The sequence below is a fragment of the Aspergillus nidulans genome, chromosome VII, assembly GCF_000011425.1.
Source record: "Aspergillus nidulans FGSC A4 chromosome VII".
Taxonomy (NCBI): Eukaryota; Fungi; Ascomycota; class Eurotiomycetes; order Eurotiales; family Aspergillaceae; genus Aspergillus; species Aspergillus nidulans.
The window spans coordinates 2321529-2344745 of NC_066263.1; the positions used below are offsets into that span (position 1 = coordinate 2321529).

At 50.3% G+C, this 23217-nt stretch overlaps 6 protein-coding genes across 6 annotated transcripts, besides 1 other annotated feature; 4 read left to right on the forward strand and 2 right to left on the reverse strand.

Moving 5' to 3' along the window:
• Positions 1–23217: part of a sequence feature (contig 1.29 1..525887(1)) that runs on past both edges of the window.
• ANIA_01956 (putative chromatin remodeling complex subunit (Chd3)) lies at positions 38–4619 on the reverse strand (the record flags this gene model as incomplete). The annotated part of the gene is made up of 3 exons (XM_654468.2): positions 38–745; positions 805–4348; positions 4407–4619. 3 exons carry the CDS (start codon positions 4617–4619, stop codon positions 171–173), a joined length of 4332 nt encoding a protein of 1443 aa, XP_659560.1. The 3' UTR covers positions 38–170.
• Positions 5018–7110, forward strand: ANIA_01957 (TrmH family RNA methyltransferase; the record flags this gene model as incomplete). Its single annotated transcript, XM_654469.1, has 3 exons — positions 5018–6553; positions 6640–6923; positions 7077–7110. 3 exons carry the CDS (start codon positions 5018–5020, stop codon positions 7108–7110), a joined length of 1854 nt encoding a protein of 617 aa, XP_659561.1.
• ANIA_01958 (uncharacterized protein) lies at positions 10171–10645 on the forward strand (the record flags this gene model as incomplete). Its single annotated transcript, XM_654470.1, has 2 exons — positions 10171–10344; positions 10451–10645. 2 exons carry the CDS (start codon positions 10171–10173, stop codon positions 10643–10645), a joined length of 369 nt encoding a protein of 122 aa, XP_659562.1.
• Positions 11975–13924, forward strand: vosA (the record flags this gene model as incomplete). Its single annotated transcript, XM_654471.1, has 10 exons — positions 11975–12024; positions 12108–12175; positions 12217–12334; positions 12438–12544; positions 12597–12681; positions 12729–12811; positions 12862–12970; positions 13028–13352; positions 13468–13590; positions 13655–13924. The coding sequence occupies 10 exons, from the start codon at positions 11975–11977 to the stop codon at positions 13922–13924; spliced, it is 1338 nt and encodes a 445-aa protein (XP_659563.1).
• On the forward strand, positions 14537–17279 carry ANIA_01960 (uncharacterized protein; the record flags this gene model as incomplete). The annotated part of the gene is made up of 2 exons (XM_654472.1): positions 14537–14662; positions 14721–17279. 2 exons carry the CDS (start codon positions 14537–14539, stop codon positions 17277–17279), a joined length of 2685 nt encoding a protein of 894 aa, XP_659564.1.
• On the reverse strand, positions 17352–22237 carry ANIA_01961 (uncharacterized protein; the record flags this gene model as incomplete). The annotated part of the gene is made up of 3 exons (XM_654473.1): positions 17352–18195; positions 18290–18469; positions 18753–22237. 3 exons carry the CDS (start codon positions 22235–22237, stop codon positions 17352–17354), a joined length of 4509 nt encoding a protein of 1502 aa, XP_659565.1.

Consider the following 23217-nt stretch of genomic DNA (forward strand, 5'->3'; position numbering starts at 1 on the left):
CTCTTTTTGCATAGGTTCATCCACTGAAGCGATGCACGATTATCTTTTATATGTACAAATTAAGGATAGAACCCCTCAACGTCTGCTTTGTTACGCCGCCCCGTTATGGACACCCCAAAGATACCTTCCCAGTAAGTGTGGGAATCAGTTTCTCCCAGATTCGTAATTGCTCAACACGCTATACGTTTCCGATCGTTCGTGTTCGAGCCTTCAATGCCAGATGGAGCAGGTTGCCCATTGCTAGATTCATACTGATCCTCGGTAATGTCTATAACTGGCTGTCCAGTGGGGAGGATACTAGCCTTCGGCGGGACTGATGAGGTGGGAGTCTTAGTTGAGTTTATGGAAGCATCTGCGGCAGGGCCCTTCCGTGATTTCCTCCTCTCGCGCTGTGCGAGATCACCTTTTATGCCGTAGACGTACTTCTTGGCCAGGGCAACGAGATGTTTATCTTCATTGCTCTGTTTCAAAGCCTCGATCATCCTTGAAACTTGAAGCTCGGACTTCAAATGCGGACAAGTACGAGCCTGGCCATAATGAGCGAGTCCACAGAGACCGCAATGTTCAACTCCAGCCAGCTTGAGTGGGCAAGATCCCATTGGGTGAACTCGGCCGCAGACAAAACAAGCATCCCCATTGCGGTCCACATGGCCATTCATCCCTACACCGTTCGGCGTTGGTGCTTGGACTGACTGAGGAGTTTGGGCAACTTGTGGAAGGAGTATGACCCGCTGAAATGCATGAACTGCAGATGGAATTAGCTTTCTGGGGGTTTGAACAAAGCAATTGCGATAGGCCAATTACCTTTAGGTTTTATGGTCGCCCCTTCGTAAACACTAATATCGTCTTCCATGCTGTAATCAGAGGCTACTCCGGCTTCATCCTCACGGAATTCCGCGTCACTCTCAGTCTCGCGACTCGCAAGCGCTCTGGCAGGGGCCGGATCGGCATCAACAGCTGAGTAGTCAACAGTCGCCCGCTTCCGCTTGCCGCGGCCAAGGATTTCTGCTTTCTTTCGTGCTTCCTCAGCCGCAGCCCGTTCACGCTCTTGTAGTATTTTCTCCCACGTTTGGTTGCTTATGGTTGGATCTTCTTCTGCAACATTAAGTTGGTCTTCCAGGCCTTGGCTATCGGCGGCCCATACTTGAGCAAAGCTAAACTCAGAAGCAGAGACATTCGTGTCTGGATTCGTGGCCTGCTCCGCCTGGCTGCGGTCAAGCAGCCTATCAACAGATTCGGAAGTGTAGATTATGTCGCCAGAGTTGTCGTCATCAAATAATGCTTTGGCTCCGTGACGAAGAATGGATTCTAAGTCTTCGCCATCATCATCTTCCGCGGCCATACGGTCAATGAGAACGTGATCGAGTACCATCTTTTTTCTGCCAATCTGCATAATCTTTTCCTCGGCGCTCCCTCGAATCATGAGCTGAAAGACAAGGACTTTATTCTTCTGCCCAATACGATGGGCACGAGACAATGCTTGCATGTCTTGGTGAGGGTTGAAATCAGGGTCCATGATAATGACAGTATCTGCAGTGGCAAGATTTATACCGACGCCGCCAGATCTAGTAGAGAGAAGGAAAGCGAAGTATGGAGAGTTCTCGGCGTTGTAATCGTCAATCATTCTTTGTTTTTCAAGTGAAGTCATCCTTCCGTCGAGGCGTCGGTGGGGAAGACCTAACCCATCGAGAAAGTCCTCCATGACATCCAAGTTCTCAAGGAATTGACTGAATACTAGAACTCGATGACCGCGAGCTTGGAGTTTTGGTAACATTAGCTCTAATAACTGAAGCTTCCCTGCAGCATCCACAAGATTGCGGTGGGCTACTTCTGGGTCGTCCGTTCGCTCTTCAATGGCCTTGCTGAAGATAAAGGGATGACACAAGCACTTCCGCAGCTGCATCAAGATATTGTTCAAATTATGACGCTCTGTTTGTTTTAGTGGCTGGTCCTCCTCATTTCTCTGGAAGATAGCTTTGATGAGCTGAGTATTCTTTGCAAGGATAGACTTGTAAAGCTTCTTCTGAAGAACAGACATCGTGACAGGAACAATGATCTGAACAACAGGTGGAAGGAAAGTAAGGACCTGGGCCTTCGTGCGCCGGAGGAAGAACGGCCTGATTAACTCGTGCAGTTCCGGGATATTCTCCTTGGATAGGGTGCCATATTTCTCCTCCAGTTCTTCTGCGTTCTTGGACTGATCACAGAATTGCAGAAGGTTGAAAAGTTCCTTGGTGTTATTCTGCAACGGAGTCCCAGTCATCAGTACCTTGAAGGGAAATTTCATCTTAGATAGTCCCTCATAGATTTGGCTCTTGTCAGACTTTAGCCGCTGCCCTTCGTCGACAATAAGCCCGGCCCAAGGTATTCTTGACAAAACCTTTCGACAAGAATCATCCACCATTGTCTCATATGAAGTTATGACAACATGGCATCTGAGGTCAGGGTCACCCCTAATGAACATTTCGTGTTCTTGCGCCATTTTGCGCGCCAGAGAAGAGCCATAGTAGGTGACTGCACGGAGGGAAGGGACCCATGTTTTTAATTCTTTTCTCCAATTCGGACATGTTGAGTTTGGCACAACAATGAGAAATGGCCAGCACTTATGATCTTGGACCAGAGTTGCCAGTAAACCTATCACTTGAATAGTCTTCCCAAGACCCATCTCGTCAGCAAGAATGGCGTTCTGCTGCTTGAACCATTTGAAGTATAGCCAGTTCAAGCCATCTCGCTGGTAATCCATGATCTCCCCGCCCGTCATAATCCTGGGCTGAGCTTCTCTCGACTTGAACTTTTGTTTCCTCACATTAGCCAGGTGTTTCTGTAGTGATATTTGATTTGGTGTGCTGATGAATGGTTTCTTGGCCCAGTCTGCATACGCAGCTTTGAAATCATTCCAAGCTTCAGTATTGCTACGGTCTGGAGGTACTTCCCATACCGCATCCTCGTAGGGTAATCCTTTGAACTTTACATAGGCTTTGGAAACATTATCAATGCGCTCAAGATCCTCGTCGTAATCCTCACCGTACATATGGAGATCATTATCAGCGAACTTGACATCAAAAATGATATCGAACCGCAAGTAATCATTGGGTATGGCCTCATCTGTGGTCATCCGTGGTAGATGGCTTTTGTCTGATCTCAAAAACGCGCGACGCATTACCGGGTTGATATAACCCCAAACCCAACTTCCGGGCATCCAAGTACAATGAGCGTAGGACTTCTCTTTCCATTTTATGAGGTACTCTTTGTCCAGTTCCGAGATCTTAGGAGATTTCTTCGAGGCGGTACTCAATGGTCGCCAGGCGACCATTGCGTTGACCTCCCCGGGCAGCGAGTTGCAATCATGGCATTGCCAGTTGGATATGCGTCCAGCCCGGAGGTGATCGAAGTGAAAAGACCTATGGCAAGCCTTGCAACGGAAGAGTAGATTATCTGGATTGTTGATGAGGTATGAGCTAACCGCTGTAATAGGATCTTCACCTCCGTTCTCCTGCCGTTGTTGCTGTTCTTGTTTGGATGTTAGTCGCTCCCTTAATGGATTTGACATCTTTCCCGGTTTATTGCACCCAGTGCATATTCCTTGATGGGGGAATCTTGAATCCTTGGCGTGAGAGGAACCTAAACAGCGGCGGCACTGGAGAATGAATTTATCGCTTGCTACTTTGGTGACAAGATGCTCTCGCGCGGTTCGTGGGCCTAGGCAAGCCTGGTGGTAGGCATCAGTACAGCCTTGACAAAAAACAAGAGGCCCTTTGTCAGGAAGATCGCCTTCAATCGAGCAGACTTCGCAGACTTCTCGGTGACGGCCTCGGAATAGATCACTCGATGGGATCTTATCGAACTTCTCCTTAGTGCCCACGTATTTTCGATGATTTGACAGCACGGCTTCATATTCGGAAATATCGTCCTCGTACATCTCATGGAGATTGTACCGCAAAGGTTTACGGGACCTAGTTGAAGCCCTGGTTCTTGAGTGCGCATTGGCACCAAAGCCATTATTCAAGGTGCTGTGATAGTTTGGACGCTTCCTCAGCACACTTTGCCTCGACCTGGGTGCAACAACATCTTCATCGCTTGAATCGGACTTTGTCAATTTTCCGTCATCGTCGCTGCTAACCGCACCAAAGAATTCCGTGAACTTGGTCTTCTTTGCTCGGCGCGACGGCCTGCTGTCATCCAATTCAGACCCCGGGGGGCTGCACGTCGTCTCTTGTCCTTCATCTTCCTCCTTATCGATATTCGACTCGGACTCACAGGAAGGTTCGCGATAACGAACACGCGAGTTCTGGAAAGTTTCAAGTGCCTCGCGGCCATTTTCAAGCTTTTGCAGACGCGAGGAAGATATCTGAGTAGAAAGGAGCTGTGAGTCAAAGCATCTTTAGTTGAGGGGGTTGGCTTCGTACAACTTCCAACTCATGACTTTCTAGCTTGACAAGATACGAAGGCTCGTAGCTATCCTCCGACAACACCTCGTGGATGATGTACCGAACGGTGGAATGACCGGGAAGCCATTCATACTCGCGTAAATTAGAGAGAACCGGAACTTCTACAGCAGTCATCTGAGGACCGGCCGGTTGGAGGTCATTATTTCCTTTCTTATAATCAAAGCCAAGCATATTTTTCCAGCTTCGGGTTGTAGCTGAGAATCTGAAATCCTCCATACCTACCCAAAGCAGCTAATTGTACCACTCATAGGTGAGAGTGAGAGGACATTGATGCGAGGTACCGAAAACATGTAGTTATTAAGAAAAGCATCATAATGAGGATGAGGCAAAACAATGAGCGACAGCCTCAGGAGTGTATAACACCTGACCCCCCAGATTTTTCTCGATCTCTCCTGCCTTGTGTTATATCTCCGCGTACAAGTTCGATGATTCGCGGCCAGACGCGTTAGAATGGCACGGATAATTAATCTTGCGGGATGTTATCTTATCGGCGATAGCGTTGTGGAAAAATATAGGCGATGAAAGCTTCAGATTATCATGAGCTCACTACAAGACACAAAAACGCCACAATGTCTCTCAGACCTCCCCTGAGGACATTTCAATCTGCTCTGCGGCTACAACTCACCTTACCCCTCTCACAAAAATCAATCAGATATGCTTCGCTCAATTCAGCTATCGGGCGCGGGATTCGCAGGTCGCAGGGTGTAGAAGATTCTGGGACTTCGCCCAACGATCGCGGTCGTTCTCGGGCTGAAAAGCCGACATACACATCGCGGAATGATCGCAATAGAAAAGTGCACCGGCAAGCGCTTCCCGAAATGGGGTTCGATGAAGATGAATTCATTAGGTCCGGAAACTTTCGTGCATTGCCTCCTGAACATCAACGATTCAAAAACGCGCACGACTTACGCGGTAATAAGGAATCTAATGCTGCGAGCAGACGTCGCTTACCGCAAAACATGCGTGACAGTCATGAATCTCGATCGGCAAAGAGCGGCCGCTCTTCACAATATGTTCCAACGCCTGAAGATGAAGAAAAGCGACGCTCACGTCGGATAGAACACCATAAGCCTACAGAAGAAAACCCTGAACGAGTGAAGCAGCATGTCTGGGTCCCACCCACAATTCCCTACACCACTTCGGCATCCGAATTTATCTATGGTACGACAGCCGTCGAAGCTGCGTTGCGTTGTTGCAAGCGCCAGCTATACAAACTCTATCTTTACCAGACAGCCGGAGAAGAAGAGTTGAGCGCTGACAAGAGGGTGTTGCGGAAACTTGCTCTGTCCAAGAACGTCAAAGTCAAGTTGGCCTTCGGTGAATGGAACCGACTGCTTGATAAAATGAGCGCAGGAAGACCCCATAACGGGTGTGTCCTCGAAGTATCGCCCCTTCCCCGAACGCCCATCCAAGCACTCAGGCCTGTCCAATTGGGTGACGGCGAATTCAAAGTGGAACTCGCACCGCAAACGCGAGAGGAAGCGAAGGTGAACGGGACGAATGACTGCATAAAAATCAACAATTCATACACCCAACAGCAGATAAGATACCCAGTCGTCGTGCTACTCGAAGGTGTCGTTGATACGGGAAACCTAGGGTCCATTATCCGCTCCGCCTATTACCTCGGGGTTGACGCCATTGTCTTTGCCGGCCGACACTCGGCGCCACTGTCGCCCGTCACGATCAAGGCCTCCGCCGGCGCCGCCGAGAACATGACTCTTCTTGACGTCCAGAACGAAGTAGACTTCATCAAGCGGTCCCAAGCCAACGGCTGGCGATTTTACGCTGCAGATGTTCCTAAGACAGGTGCTACTTACCTTGAACCTGGCGCGCTACAACCTCCTGGCTCGGCGGTAGCGAATGAAGGACACCCCGACGCCCTCATCGGACAGTCGCCCAGCGTAATTATGATGGGCTACGAAGGATCTGGTCTTAGCAACCACATCAAGGGCCGTGCCGATTCCATTGTCAGCATCCCTGGTGCCAGACTCCTTCCCGGCGTAGGAGCTGCCTCTGACCCGGCTCGAGTTGATAGTCTCAATGTAAGCGTTGCCGCGGCGCTTCTTATGGAAACCTTCCTGCGCGTCCCGCTAGGAGTGAGCCCGGTACGTAGCGACTGAGAGTAAAAGAGGGACGACTAGCATTGGATTATGTATGTCCAGTAACATCATGTACTATTACTATTTATGAGCGTATATTTATAGACGTCATCGTCAATAGGGCGGGGCCTTTTTATCAGGATGGCTCCATGTCTTGCATTCTGTCGCTACTCCTGCGCAACAAAGCCCTGATCCTAGACCGACAGTCTGATAACGGCAGCATTAGGTACCGTTGCAGGATAACCGTCCTTATACCCATCGGCCCTAGTTCCTATGAGGCCACCTTCTGTCATCCTTCGACTACGCTATTGCAATCCGTACTTCCCAAGAGTAGCCTCCAGCTGCGGCCCAGCTGCATGCAAAAGTACCTTACAGTGTAAGAAAGCCAAAACGCAAAACGCAACCTTTGACTGACTCAATCCAGGAACCCACACCCCGTACAGGAGTAGCCACCTGTCAAAGGGGCTACCTATTAGGGCCTATATTTATTTGCTCATCGAGGCCTTGCATACACATACTTCGTAAAAAGTACGTACGTTACAGCGCTGCAGAGCAGTGATTGATTGCATAAGGCAATAACGCTCTCTGCCCATATGAATAAAATGGGCCTTCCGCTGAGGGGAATTGTTTGAATTAGTCCACGCTGTAGGATAGTTATCCTGGGCGGCTGGTCATTGATGGCTAAGTGTGGAAAAGGGTCTCGGCAGGTGTCAAGTTGTTCTAACCGACATCTCAGCATCCCTCATTCAAGACTTCGTCGCGTTTCGCGGGTAGTCGAATATGAATATCTATTGTACATAGGTAACTTTTTCCCCCATTAGAGGATCCTCGGTGACTCTAGCGACGACATTGATTCGCGACCACCTCCGCCTACGGTGCCCCTCAGAGTATGCTAAAGACCATCTGTTCGTGTATTTGATATGTCCAGAATTTTCTTTGTTTTGTGCCTTTGCCGACTTGAAAATTATTCACCGGGCGGGGAAACATAGGCTTGCTCCGTGCTTAATACCCTGGTAACTAGAGTTTGGAACGACCCGAGCGCCAGAATAAGCATAACGGGAGCGTAAATAAGCGCCTTTTCAACTTTGGTTCGGCTGGGGATGCTCGCAGATCGCTACAACTGGTCGTGGCCTGTCATAAATCTGATCCCAGGAGTCGGCTTTGTTTGTCAGGGGCTTCAGGGCTCCGAGTTCGGGCATGCCTGTCAGTCCTGCTGATAATGGAGAGGTGAGGCAACCGCTAGTCCCGCAAACAATTCATCGTGCATTTCTTTGACCCGCACACTCTTCCACCTGCAGCCGAAGAGTCTTCCTGTATGTTCTAAACGGTTGGGCTTTGGTCAATTTTAGGTGTAAAGGGTTTCAAAAATATGTGTGCCAGCGATTACTTGCGATGGTATGTTTACTCGGGTTGTATTTTCCCGAATGACGTCTTTCAGCCCTGGTGTTGCACCGGCCGACAGCTGTTGCGGGCGCCGTGAGGACTTGATTCTACTGAAGAACCCACACAGCTGTCGGACTGGCCCAAATTAGCTTGATCCTGACAGGAGTGGGCTGCGCTGTGTTCTCCTTATGAGCCACGCTGAAAGCTGTCCATTAACAAATGCTTCTCTGAGATCTTCGCCGTCTTCTCCTTTCGTTTTTTTCTTGCGCCTTGCTGAAATCTCGAATCATCGCTCCACGTATAATTCAGACTCGGCACTCAGGACACTCTCCATCGCAATCAGCCTACTCTGTGCAAGTCATGATCGCAAGCCGCGGCATGGTATCTGCAATCATGGCAGACCTTTGCAGAGACAAATTCAACCATCAATATTGCAATTGTTGACAGCATCGATCGGAGCCTTCCGCAGGCACACGGCGATCGGAAATACTAGTACTGACAGCGATGGGAAATAAACAGGATGAAGCCTTCCGTCGTATTCACTAGTTATGTCCGACGATACTCCTAGACCTTCGTCTTTCCTGTTTCTTTCTCCCGAGAGGACTTCTTTGCAGAGAGCAAAGAAGTTTAGGTCAAGGAGGGGTAAAAGGGGAAATGGAGTTCGCACCACTATGCAGGAAAAGATCTAAACTAGTCCTATTGGTCCGTTGTGCCCTTGCGTGGTCATCGTCACATCCAACTGATGCTGAGGCTCACCCTGTCATTCTCAATCCTCTCCACCCTCACCGTGATCAGGGAAGATCGCACCAGCATGTTGACTTATGATAAAGCAGCGTTCGGTGAAATGGGCTAGCCTAACCGCAACAGCTCGCTCATCACGACTCGGATTGGACGCAGGAGGAGGAAGACTATCGAAAGCTTTCTTACGCGGCTGCATTTGCTAGAAACCAGGATTCATGCCTATGCACCCCGTATACGTCAGATACCATTGGCACAGTTTGACGCTGGGGAACAAACCGTGTAATCTGCCCGGCTCAGCCGCGAGCTCCTCCAGATTCATACTGACATGGAGTCCTGAGTGCAATGCGGCGTAGTGACAACACCCACCTTAAGTCCAGAGTAAGGTTAGTTAGTCTCATTTCTTGTTCTCCGGCCTTGGTCTGGGAGCGAGTCACTGCATTGATGACTCGTTCCAACAGGAGCGTGCATCCTTGTCTCCTTTCTCCGCATCGACCAACTTGGCCTTTGACGGAGGTGTGCCGACGGTACGAACCGGCTGGAGAGCGCATGTCGAATCAACTGCTTCAAACGATGCTTTCTAATCCTGGGCGGGCGCAGTGGGCGGCAGATCTCTGCGACCTGTGTGAGAAGGCTAGTCGATGTGATGCATCTACCGCGCTAGAATGGAGCGCAGCCAGCTGTGTCGCGAGGGGACTCTTGCATAACACTTTGAAAAGAGTTCGCGCTGAAAAGAGTTCACGCCCAATCCCACATTCCTTTCTTACATAGCGCTTCCTAATCACTGATATATCAACACCTCGCCTTCCTTCGCTATTGGCTTTTGGGGTACTTTCGCATCGCCTGGTCGCCGGCTCTCCTCGCCTTTGAGATATGGCCGAAGAAGGTTTCAACATCGCGACGATATTGTGAGGTTGCGTCTCACCCATTACAAAAAGCTATTGTCGCTTGAGCCTGGAATAGAATTCCGACGGACTATCAGCGAAGGAAGACATCTAGGTACGTTCGACGAAGGAAGGGGATAGGAACAGACGGACGATCTGGGCATACTCCTTCTCGAGGCGCTTGCGGCACTGCCGGAAAACTCGCGACCAAAAAGGACAAAGCCAGCTCACGAGAACAGAAAAAGTGTGACGGGCGCGTTATAAGTACTCTAACAGTTGCCCTGTAGGCGTTGCTCCGCGCTTCCCCGCGCTTTTCGTCGAACTTTCTTTGGTGGTGGGAAAACGCTATTGAGGTTCGTATTTTCCTGATTTGGATAATTAAACGGCACCCTCTTGCTTGGAGATTGAGGTGGTCGCTAATCGCCAGCAGGTTATTCGGGAGACTTTGCTTTGGCACGTAGAGAAGAAGAGTTTTGCGAGAAAGGAGAGAGCTATCTATGAATGCTCGCCGCTAACGCATGAGATACAACAAAGTTTAGGTAAGTACATATTACTGGCCAAGCGCAGCGATCGCATTATTGGCTTCTTCACAAGATCCTGTACGTTGGATTTGGAATCATGGTTGACTGGAATGCCCAGATCCGCGCACCAGACATCACCCATTACACCTGGAGTCACAGGAAGCTGGAAAAGCTGGAAGGATCGGAGACCCTGCGTTGGCGGCCAGATACGGGTCTGGTCACCTGCATAGCCGGCTCCATCGTCAACGGACACAGGCCAGCCGTTACGTCGGTGGGCTGGGGAGTGGTCGGGAAAGCGAGTCGTGGTTTGCCCGCAAACGCAGTGGATTTCGTGCTTAACTCGATCGGTCGTCAGACGATCTGGCTAGGCAAGGTAGGCTTTCAGGCTTGCGCAGGTCGCCGAACTGAAATCTGACTTAATTTTGCCGGCGTCCCCTCCTGATCTACTGGGCCCTGCCAATGTGCGCATCACCTCAGACCTCCATGGTACAAAAACAAGGGCTCCTGTCGGATCGTCGCCTTTGAGACTTGAGAATCATCTTAGCCCGCGTGCCCAACCGTGGTCGGCCTGAAGAACCGGCGACCCTGCGACTCTGCCGACAGGAAAACAGCATCATTTCAGACGCAAAAGACTGGTTCCGCCGGCTGTCGAGTCTGTCTATACCACTGCGCTGGTACTGCTCCACTCCCGATTCTTTGCCTGGCTGGCTGTCGTCTGATCTTAGTAAAACCCGAGCCGGAAACCTTTTTGCACCGCCGTCATTGCTCACTTGCCATTATTTCTCGTGCTTGTTATTCGATGAGTATTATGACTTTTGCCTAACCGGTGGATTTTGATCTGTGCGTCTGGAATCCGGAGGCGACTTCAGACCCATCGTTCAGCTACTGTCTCATCAACCGCGTCGCCCTGAGTTCCGCCACCTATTGCTCGTCTGCCTATGGCTACTTTTGCCTTCTGAAACTCTTGTCTACTGCTCAAATCGTGGTTCCTTACCTCATTCCCGACCTTTTTTGCCGCTGCTGGAGTTAGCATTGCCATTGGATAGCCCGAAATACACGGTCGGGGTTACTCTCGTGACGAAATTGTCTTTTCTTCTAACCTCTTGAAAAATCGCATTAAAGGCAGATACGAGATAGAGCCGTTCTTTTGCTATAACAAAGAGAGAGAGGGGAAAAAAACTTACTTAAATCGCGAGAAGAGAGAAATTTCAAGGCAGAACAAACAAAAAAAAAAAAAAAAAAGAACGGAAAAGGAAAATCAAAAGTCGAGAGCTGCGAACGACAACAAGTCAGAAGCAGAAGCTGAAGCTGAACATTAAAAATTGTGGTGGAAGTGAGAGTGCAGCTTAAAGTTTGGCTGGAACCGGAGCCTTCGAGTGCTTGCATCTTCGGTTCTCTCTGTGCCTAAGTGCCCGCTTGCGTTCTGACGACACCATCAACCTCCCGCTTGCGGTACATCTACCTATCTCAACCTTCACCAAACGCTCTCTTGTTCTGGCCGCTGCAACTCTGCAATTTTTATTGATCCACTCGAGCAGTTGAGTTCCGCCTGAGCTGGCCTTGGTCCCGGCAGTCATACTACCGTTGTGCCATCTCGAATTCTCCCCTCCAACAATTTCCAGTTCCCTCCCCCACTACCCTTCCAGTATCGTTTCCGGCAGCTTAACGACAGAGCTACCCTATTCTTCTGGTCCCAGAGATTCGCTTCCCTTCTTTCGCTTCCACTATTCTGCGATCCTGCGCCGATCTTATCTTTGTCTTACTCTTCATCCTGCTAGCTACTTCTCCAACTGAGCCCCGGTTCACTTTAGTTCAGGTTCACGGTTCTCTTTTTGACGGGTATCCCGCCTATTCCGAACCTTTGGCTCTCTCGCCAGTCGTCTCTCATAGTGCTCGCCTTGATGAGTGCGGCGAACTATCCAGATCCCTCCCTTCCCCGCCCTTCTACGAGGTGCGTTTCTCAGCTTCAGCTCTAGCGCTGACATTCTGCTCAGGCTCTTTGAATTTGCGGGTGCTGACGAGGTTGATCCTTAGTGATGATTTTGAATTAATTGTCCGCCAAAACCCCAATCGGGCGCGCGTGGCCGGTGGGAAGGAGAAAGGTGAGTAACAGCGATTTCAGCGAGCTTACGCATCCATTCAGTTCGAGAGGACAAGCGAGAACTGACCTGGGGCATCGATCAATTTGCAGAGCGCAAACCGGTTGACCCGCCGCCGATTGTGCAAATTCGGGTGAGGGAGGAGGGGACTTATCTAGCTCAGTGAGTGACAGGATCTTTTTTCGCGTTGCTGGCAACCAGTGGGCTAATTCAGCTGCGTTACCAGGCACTACCTGCAGAGTCCCTATTTTTTCATGTCCTGCAGTCTTTACGATGCTCAGGAGGACGCGCCAGCTTCCATTCCACCGTCTACTGCATTGACTGGGACTCTGGTTTCGTCGCTGCACCGACTGAAGGATGTAGACAACACAGGTAAAGAGCTAATTCCACGGCGATTGAAGGTACCGGGCTGACTGCATACTAGATGGCGGGTTCTTCGTATGGGGCGATTTGTCCATCAAAGTTGAGGGCGATTTTCGACTAAAATTCTCGCTCTTTGAAATGCGAAAGTAAGCCGAACTCGAGCCCTGGCTGGTTTCTTTAATGGACGGTAAAGGGAGGACGAAGAGCTAACAGGGAACTCGTCGGTCAGGACGGACGTTGTGTTTCTGAAATCCATCGTCTCGGAGCGGTTCACCGGTAAGTCTTTACGCTACAGTCGTCAAGTCTTGAGCACTGATCAGCAACAGTTTCGCCGCCGAAAAGCTTTCCGGGGATGGCCGAATCAACCTTCCTTTCCAGATCCTTCGCAGACCAAGGGGTGAAGCTAAGGATTCGAAAGGAGCCGCGCACATTGATGTGAGTGGTAAATTGCAAGCGGACTGATCTGGGGTTTACGCTGACAAACAACTGCAGAAAGAGAACAGCACCCCGGCCGGAAGAGTACCCCCAGGCTGCTATTCCGCGCTCTCCCTCTGATAGGACAGCCATGCAAATCCCTGGAAGTAGCTATCCCGCACCCCCCTACCAGCCCACGAGTAGGGACTATTCCTACTACGCGCCCGTAAAACGCCAGCGAACATCAGTGGACTATGGTGCTAGAGGCATGTACGATGCGGACGGGCGTATGCGTCAAATGGAAACATACCCGCAGACGGCAACCTTGTATGGCCAACCAGGTGGCTATCCGACACCTATGATGGGATACCCATCTGGACACGGTGGAGTTCCCGACTATGCGGTTCGTCAACCTCAAAACTATTGGTGGCCCGCCAATGAGGATCACCTCGGTCCCAGGAGCGAGAGCGATTCCAAGGCCGGGGAGGAGTGGCAGTAATGTACTTACTTTTGTTCAGATGTCGTACGGGCTTCCCCCGTCTGCTCAGGTACCCCAGATGCAAGACCCGGCCGCTCAGAGCCGGTCCAGTCAGCAGGCAACGATGCAGTCGCTGGGGATGGTTAATCCACCGGGCACACCTGTATGAACTCTACCAGACAGCTTATTTGCTACAAGGCGCTGACTGGCCATATATTTTTGGGCAGACTCCCGATTCGGCTCGAGCGATGATGCAGCAAGCTTATCCTCGACCCCAATACTCCGCCAGTACTGCAGTCCTTCCGCCATTGCAACAGAGTCGCAACTATCCCCAGGGCACCAACGGCGCAACGCGAGGTTATTATGAACAGTCGCCACAGGCAACACCTATACTCCCATCCCAACCCCTTGGAACAAGCGAGGCTGAACGCTATGGCGTCCCGCCAGGTCACACTGGGTATGACCACACAGGCTCAGCGAACGGAACTCCTCGGTGAGGATTCTCGTTTGTGGAACACCTGCTCTTTTCGTTTCTATGCAATATCCTATATATTGCTTGCGCGCTTAAACTGGCTTTTCTGTTTTCCGTCGTTGTGTTTTTCCAATAGACTGGCTGGACGGGGTGTCATGGGTTTCTTTGCTTCTACGGTAGCAAACGTGCTTTACGGGATACACGGCGCCAGTGGGGATAAAAGGGGAACCGTGCAATTAACAGGGCTGGGTGGCTGTTTCTATATCGGTTTGTTTTATTTTTACTGGGTTTCATGGGAAAAGGTAATCATTCAATTCCTTGTATATATCCTTATCGCTACAGAGTTATTTGCTGCTAGACAGGCAATGAACTGGTTTTCTTTCTACTATGCACCTAATTGACTGGCTTGGCCCGATTTTGGGACTGGATGGCTGTTGCCCGGGAAGAGGCAAGCTCTGTGTTGATGGTTCCTTCTATTCCGAGTGTTTTAAGCAACGACGTCTGCTCAGTCTGCTTAACACTCACTAACCTTACTCCCAACTTATGAGAAGATACTCTTCTCAATACCAGCCTCATAATATATTCTAATTTGAGCTTGTCTTCCTCTATTTCCAGTCAGATTCACGGCTCATGAACCATGACGACAAATCAGAGACATCGTAGTCAGCCCCCAGTTCCAGAGCCTGAGTATGACAACCTGGAGATCCGGTGCACTTGGAGTGGGGAGTATGAGGAAGTATCGAATATTAGAATTTCTCTGGAGGTAAGGGGTCTGTCTTCACGTCTTGCGTCGCATCCCGCACTGAGAATGTCTGATTTAGGTCAAATGTGTCCCAAACACGCAGCTTCAGCTGTTGAGTTTACGCAGCCCCGGCATATTTTTCGAAGAATCCTTTCTAGAACGCCTTCCACAAACCGAAGATGATACAGGCGACCTGGACGATACGAAAACCCCACAAAGCCCTCTTTTTGGGTTCTCCCCTCTTGTACGCGACGCCAGCCGTGATACTGGACTGTTCGTTGATGGCTGCTCGGGTTGCATACCAGAAACCCTGCCAATTGTGGAAGAAAAGGAGCAGGCACTTGTAGCGAGTGGAAGCATTAAGAACGGCTCGGATGCCCGCAGTGCTGAAGTTGTTCTGGGAAATCCTGTACCTTCGACGCCAACTACTAGATGCCGATCTGATTCAGTTGCGTCTGAGGCCGAGAGCTTCACTAGATCACGAAAGAGAAGCGCCAGTGACGCCGAGCTTCCTGATTCTGGGTCAGATGTGGGCGACACGCATGGAGTTCTCAAGGATATCAGTAACCATAAAATGCGGCAAAAGAGTCGGTTCGCACCAGCAAGTCCAGCGGATCGACCTACGGAAAGTTTGTCATCGGAGCATTTAGATGCCTCACACAAACAAATGGAGAGTCCCAGAAGCCCAAAAAATTTGGGCGCAAGGAAATCAGGACCGACGAAAACCACAGGCCTAACTATCCCCAATGAAAACGCCAGTCCTAGAAACCCGAGTAGATCCACTGTTACAGAAGCATGGCTCATGGACAAGTTAGTATCGCCAGGAAAGTCCACGCCCAAAGGGAAACAGCCACAGAAGTCCAGTCTCATTCCTAAGCCAGCATCAACTGGCAGTTCAGAGACTTTACAGTTAACAAGTTTTGCTACCACCGCCGTGGGATTCCATCTGACGAGTAGAGGTGCCCTTGAAGACCAAGCACCGGCAACTGCTACTCGCAAAGCACAATCAGTTAAGGAAACCAGGGTCCGCTTTCAAATACCCAACGACGCGCCAACTGTCACAGAACGTTCCGAAGGCCAGATATCGTCGCCAGCTACATCTAGGGAGCTGGGAGCCGCTATGGAACGGACTAGCCTTATATCTAGCGGCAAGACGAGATTATGTTACGTACCGGGGAATTCAGGAGATTCCCGCCGCCCCGGGGAACGTACCGACGTCGAACAGCCGGAGCCATCCGATCAGCCAGAAGTGGAAGTGGTAAATGGGCTGCTTATCCTCAGAAACTCTAAACGGGTACTTCCAGCAACATACAAGGTCACTATAATTGCAGCCCGCTCTATATACTATCCGAACGAACAGGGATGGAGCGATCTGGAAATCCCGGGAATTCCAAGAACAAAGAGTGGCAGGATTGGGGTTCTCCTCTTCCTTATGCCTGCTCAGCACGGACTTGAGATTCGGACCACAGATGTTAATAGAGCAACTATTGTCGAAGACTGCCTCATTGCGGAGTTCGTTAGCACTGGAAACCTAGTGATCCCCCTTCGCCGATGCAGCAGAGAGTTCTGCGGCGAAATTGGTGATTTCACTGTGGACCAGGAAATCATTTCCCAGAGTATAGTCGGAGTCGCAACTACACCCGGACAAAGTGATCAGTCAGTTATCCAGATGAGATGCCATGCAGCGTGCTCCGTACGACTGTACAACCGCTGTTTCTGGAGTAAGAGGTGCATCATTCCCCTTTGTGTGGATGGTGGTCCAAGTGGTTTCTTCTATTGTGACCTGACTTCCCAGCAACGGGTTACGAAGAGTATCTGCATCACCGCCAGGAGGACCAAAATTGGAGTCTCCCGTATCCGTGTGGTCTGCTCGCCAAAAGATATTGATAGGCTCTATCTGAGATGGACGATAGAGTTCCCCGGTCGCAGAGCAGCGTATTGGATTCCACGAATATATCCAGCATTGTCGACGTCTCATGAGCTCAGTCAGCACTCGCTGCGGTACAAATTGTTGGAAGTAATGAACGACCCGTCATACTTGTACTCCAGGATTGACGCCACCGAAGTGAACTGCGACAGTAGTGAAATCGCTCAAATATACAGGGACTATGAGCAGGCTCCTGACGACGTGAGCGAGGATGCGGAAAGTATTCTTTCGCAGCCTGCGGCAGCTTCAAACGCATCGCGGTCTAAATGGACAGCTGAGATGCAGGATGGCCTGAACCCGAGCCATTTTCTGAAGCGAGTTCTGGTGGGAGTACTTTGCCTTGCTGTGTTACGGTTCGCTTATGTTAAGCTCCCCGATCGAAGTTCCAGGACGCACCCGTCTTCAATGGGGCACGTGGAAGTTTTGCAGCAGACAGAGCAATTACCGTCGTTTCATTCTTTGGAGACGCAGTTCAAAGACTATCAAAAATGGCTCGGTAATCTTGACTCAAAACCCAATTTGAACGCATTGGATGATGACAGACATGCGGCCAGCCTTGCGGGTGGTGAGGAAGCAAAGATGCCTGCCAGTGATGGAAAACAAAATGCGCAGAGCGTGGAGATGGAGGTAAAAGTTGAGGAGCGTGCAAAGCCTTCAGTCTCTCTTAGGGACAGGGTCGATTATTGGCTAGGTTGGACGGGGCCTGTTTAAGAGTAGTTCTGGCGTTGCGTCAAAATCATGATGGTATAACTAGAACAAGTACCATGTACGCAATGACTATATTCAGGGCCTTGTGCTCTTTTCCAGGTGTTTCAAGATCTCCTCAACCGCCCACTTTAGCAGATCCGCCATAGGGAGGGCTCCCTGGCCAGGAGCAACAGTAACGCCAGCATCCATTCTCAGCTTCACGCCCTGCCCGACTCTGCGGATCAGCTCATCCTGATCCTCAGTAGGCAAGGCCTCGGCGCCGTCGTCTTCAGGAAGCAACAACCATGCATGATCCCTCACATAACGCGGCCAAACAATATCATCCACATAACCAGGCGGGTCTGTCCAAAAGTTCTGTGGCGGCCGATCATCCTCGACCTCCAGGTCCACCCTTTCTTCCTCAGCTTCTGAGGCCGATGACGACCTCTGCGGCAACTCTGTCGTCGGAGCAGGCCCAATAGTCACATACCCGCTCCTCTTCTCCCTCCTTTCCTTGACAAGGTCATACGGCGCAGCCAGAAACATTGGCAAATCAATCTGGTCATGAACACCGCGGAGTCCATGTTCTTTTCCACCTTTTTCTGTTGCGGGTGGCGCATATAGCAGGAATCCTTCTAGGAGTGCTATCGTCACTTTTTCCTTTCCATCTAGTCGCTCTTCCGCAACCATTGACGAAGATGACAATAAAATCATCTGAGTCCGGCTAGAGACGTACCCTCTCAGCTCATCAACGAGCGCATCATCCACCCCCGACCCCGGCGAAACTTCATTTAGATCCTCCTTTGAGCGCAGTCGAGGCGGAAGGTGCCCGTGCTCGTGCACGTAGCGGAGTGCCGACGTCAGAAATTTTATGTCCAAGGCACCCAAACAATCCCAGTCTTGAATTCTGGCGCCAGATTTGGTGGTTGTATAGGGGATTCTGGAATCGGATTAGCTTAGAGTGAACTCGCGGGGTAGTTCATAAATTGCTTCATGATTGTTCTAAGGGGTGGAAAGGAGGGACATATGCATACTTATCATCCGAATAGTAGAAGTCGTCTTCATGGATTATGAATGTGGATATCAGCTTCGACAATTGTGATCCTTCTTGCGTTTGTGGCTGGTTGGAGAAAATGCGCTGCAGGAGGCGGGCGAGGGTTGTTTTGCCGCTGGAGGAGGGGCCCGAGAGGGCGAATATGAAAGTCGGCATGTTTCTATTGTTTTTTCTTAACCCTGCTCTAGTTGAGGTCCTGTCGTCATTTCCAGATGTTCGTTGATGGTGGTTGGAATCGTAGAAATGTGGGTCGTAATATCATGTGATCAATGTGGGCTTCCGGATTAGGTAAGTTTGACACTATTCCAAGTTCGAAAAATTGGGCAGCTGGCGTACGGAATCTACAAAACTAACAAGCCCTGAAAGTCAGCTACAGCTTTTTGAACTGGGGTATCTGATAGTATTATAATATACTGTGCTGCCGCTAACTACAATACATCTACCTAGCACCCGCTAGTTCGGCGTCAGTTTCAACAGCGGAGCGAACAACGAAGCGTTGAGCAGGAGAAATACTCCTCTTCGGACGGGGAGACTCCATGATTATTCCATTCGGATCACGAAACTGCAGACGAGATGGTGACCGCCGTCTTTTAGCCGAAGGTGAAAGGAGATCTGGCTCTAAATTCACAAACCCAACTCCCTTGCTACTGGTTGGGGTCACACTAACACTGCGCCTCCGTTTTACTGGCGTAGTGAGAAGCGTATTTCCCTCCGCTTTCGCTTCCATCCTCGGCCTCGTCTGCACTTCGTCGTTATCAGGAATCGGTAGACGATGTCTATTGAAGAAACCAGTTGGATGGCGGAGGAAAGCCAGGGACGTTGAGTCCTCACAGCAGGGCATGGGAATGAAACGCTCATGCTGGATGATTGAGCTCATGGTATAGTCATCCAGCAGATCATTTTGAATCTCAACATCTGCCATGGCTTTCCGGCGTTGGAGAATCTTGTCCTCGAGCGTGTCGCGGAGCACGAGGGTCTCGACGAAGACGGGACGGGTCTGCCCAATGCGGTGGGCACGCTTGATAGCTTGAGACTCTATGTTCGGTTGCCAAATTGGATTGACTATGTACACTCGCGAGGCCTGTGCAATGTGCAGCCCGTGCGAGGCTTGCCGGAGGTCCATTAGGAGTACGCGGACCTGCTCAAATTCGCGAAATAGGATTAAGTATTCTTCGCGGAGGGTCGGTTTTAATGTGTTAGCGTAGATCCGGAAGTCCACCCCCAGCAGTTCGAGGCCCTCGGCAATCCAGTATGCCGAGTTGTTATTGTCATAGAAGATGATGATCTTTTCAGCCTTGGAGTGTTCTTGAACCTGGTCTAATAGGTACGTTAGTTTGGCTGATGCAGTCGCGATCAGTTTAGTTTGTGTGAGGGGCGAATAAGGGGGCAGTTCCTTGTATATCCCATTCAGAAATGTTTGCTTGGCTTTGCGTTTAACCGAGCTCTCTGGGGAAGTCTTCTTAGGGGCCGCGACTGATGCATCAAATCCTTCGCGGTGAGACAACTCCCTACGTATCTTGATGCCAGCGCCCGACAGGCCTTCGGCTGGGTCAGGTTCACAGAGATGTTTCGTTACGAATTGCTGAGCGAGACGAGCTTGTGAGATTCCGAGTAAAAGAGGCTCACACTGGGCCTGTGCGGGATCTAGGGCCCAAAAGTTTCGAGCCTCTGATGGAAAGCCAGTGACAAAAACGCCCAGTTCATGCATGTTCTTGAATCCATTCCAGGCACCAGAGTTGAGTGCTGTCTGAGCAATTTTGATGCCTTGCGTGAGTGTTGAGATGTCGTCTTCAGTCATTGTCTCTCTGTTCTGCTCAAGATATGTCGTAGCGACATTGACCGTCCCCTGTAAGTCGAAGTCGGAGCCCGCCCACCAGAACCCAGCTTGTCGCAGATTGCTGATGACACGGCTGAGATGTTTTCTGTTGCGTTGGTGAAACATGTAATCTATATCTTGCCGTTCTGACGTGACCGCGTTGACAGCCAGGATGAAAATAAACAAGTTTAGACTCAGTTTATCGTAAAAAGTCGGTTCAAGATGAACGACTTTATTGTACAATCGTGGCAAAGGGATTTCATTGTTAATAACATCCAGCCGATGACGTACAACTAGGCCTTGCAGCGTTGCTCGGAGGGATGGCGCCTTTCGTCGCCTCCCATTAGGTCCAACTGGCTTGATGTACGTCGCCCAGTCAGCGGGATCATCGCTCCTCGAGTTAGACCAGGGCTTGAGGCCCAGGAAGTCAACAACAATTCGACGTAACTTGTCGAGATCTTTTAGCTCGCTATCCAACCCCTTTCCGGTCTTCTTCCTACCGTGAAGCACGGCGGTCGTTGCCTCGGTCAAATCAGTGTCGCTCGTGTGTGTTTCACGAGACGCCAGGCTGACTTCAACCCCATACAGCCCACTGGACGGAGTACCAGAAACAACCCACCGTCTCTCGACGTGGATCTGATCGAGAAGGTGCGACATATTCGTCTTGTGGCCATGGCCGGCGACGTTATGCCCTTCATCTACAATAACCCTGAGCCAATGGAGCTTTGTTAACGGCGAAGGCTCCTTGCGGCGGTCCCGGCCGCCTCCATTAAAGTCATCCGCCTCTTTCTCAAATCGAGTTCTTGAGAAAAGAACAATGTCATAAGCGAATAAGTCCTCGGGCGGCGGTGTCAAGTCTGCGCTGCTCCGCAACGTGAGAGTCTTCAGGCCCTCGGTGTGCATCGCAATCTCACTCATCCAATGGTCAACCAGATTGGGGGGTACTACTATTAAAGTCCCTGAATGAAGATGGATGCGGGGGTATTCCACAACAGTACGGCCAGTATATCTCCCTGCCGGCGGGCGAAAGATATATGAGCCGCGGTTTGCCTCGCAAGACTTGATACACCCATCGTAAATCTCCCCCATTTGACTCAAGTAATTAAAATGTGCTTTCCAAGGCAACGACAACCGACCAGCAGCAGCCGCCGCCATCTCAAGGAGACTCCTAGTCTGAGTCCTCTCCGGATTTCTCATGGACTGATACTCGAGGGGAATTTGCGGAAAGTGGCCACGGGTAGCTAAAATCACAGCTAGGCAAATCAGAGTCTTACCGCAGCCCATAGTCTCCGCGAGTATCCCTCCACAGGCCTCCGAATACATCGTTCGCTCTCGCGCGATTTTGCCCTTTTCCTTGTCGTAGTAGTATTTTTGGCCAGTTGGGCTTGAACAAGACTGAAGTCGCGGGTCCAGCATTTGATGCGGCTGTACTTCTCGCTGAATCATCGTAGCCGCCGAACGCCTTTGATAGGGATAGAGTGGTGTTTTAAGACCCAGGACGCCAGTATAGGTTTGCCCTTTCTCAACCGCGCTCTCATCTGAAGCGGTGGTAGAGAGTAAATCCTGCATGGCTAGCTTGGCGTATGGATCCCGCATCATCTCTACATCGGGACTTGGACCTTCGAGGGTATTAAAGATATACCACAGAGACTCATCTTCGGCACCAACAGAAGAGAGGTCCACTATCCTCTGGCCCGATCTCTCCTGCCCAGCCCAAGCGTCGGGGGAGGGGTCCACTTTGGACATGACAGCTTTCAGGGCTTTTCTAAGTGGGGCGCTAGAGCGTGGTATGAACTTCCGCCCAACATCATCGGGCAAAACATAAACACGGACATAGCTGATTTGGGGATTGAGATGATCTTCGTGGGTCGTAGTCCGTACCCAATTCTGTTTTTCCAATGCATTGATTTCGGCAGCAGGGAATCCAGGAACACCCTTTTCTAAAACGCCGACGGCGATAAACGAATCCAGATTCTCGAGCAGAAGCGCCATATCTGTTTTCTGAGTCTCTACCAGGGACTCGGGAGTTGCTGGGTTTGTGGATGTGAAAGTCGCATCAGCAGCGTCTCCAGAAATGTTAGGCGTTGACTCCACTGGGTGTGAGGGAGCCATCATAACAACAGGGCTCTGTAAGATCCCGAAACCTATTGTGTTATCAACTAGATGCATACAATGAGTCTGTATTCTGAAACGTTTGCGGGCTCGCAAGACGTCCGAGTCATTGAGAGTAGTAACACACCTTGAGAATAGTTAGCTTCATCTGAATAAAGAGTTGAAAGTTAGAAGACACCTTTCCATGTATATTTTCTGGGTTAGTAAGCTAAATGGACTCTCGGGCCCGTATTCCTGCATTATATATGAGAATAGGTGGATGAAAAGAGGGGAGTGAGGCTCGATACCTCCCATGAGGCTATCTCTTATCCGAGATCCTGATTGGGCTAGGAGTGACATTGCCTTGCACTTTTCCCGATGCGGCTTAGTATGATTATTGAGTCTTTCGTGCACGTGATGCTGAATCACTTTGTACACTCTTTACCGAGTGCAACTACGAGGCCATGAATTGCCATACGTCTGGTCTGCATTTTAATATTTACGAACACTAATACCAGTTGCTCAAGGCTTCCGACTGATGATATTCAAAACCACAGCTCCGTAGTTCTGTGATTATGACTGCAGAAAGGCCGTCAGAATGATCCCCTAAAAATTACCTTTGCCCTTCCACCCAATGCTAGTGGAGTCACACAGCAGGAGATACCCTAGCTAGCTAAAATTCTCTAAGCAACCTAGCATGCAGTCTCTTTAGGCTGTATTTAGGTTTAGTTATCTCGACCCAGTCTCCCCACCGCCGCAAAGAACCCAGTTAGGGCATCTCTATGGACTTGGCAACGGGCTAACTGGTATTCGAACATGTAACCCGCTCGCCAGCGCTCTGCAGCCCAGAAACCAACTATCTATCCTGCACCGAAGATTTTCGTTTGCTTACTGCCTCGTGTAGTTGATATGGCGGCCAGGCTTCGCCGATAGAGTCGCCCTCAGACTACTCGTCACTGTTAACCGTCTGTTCCACGATGAGGATAAATATATCGTTCCCC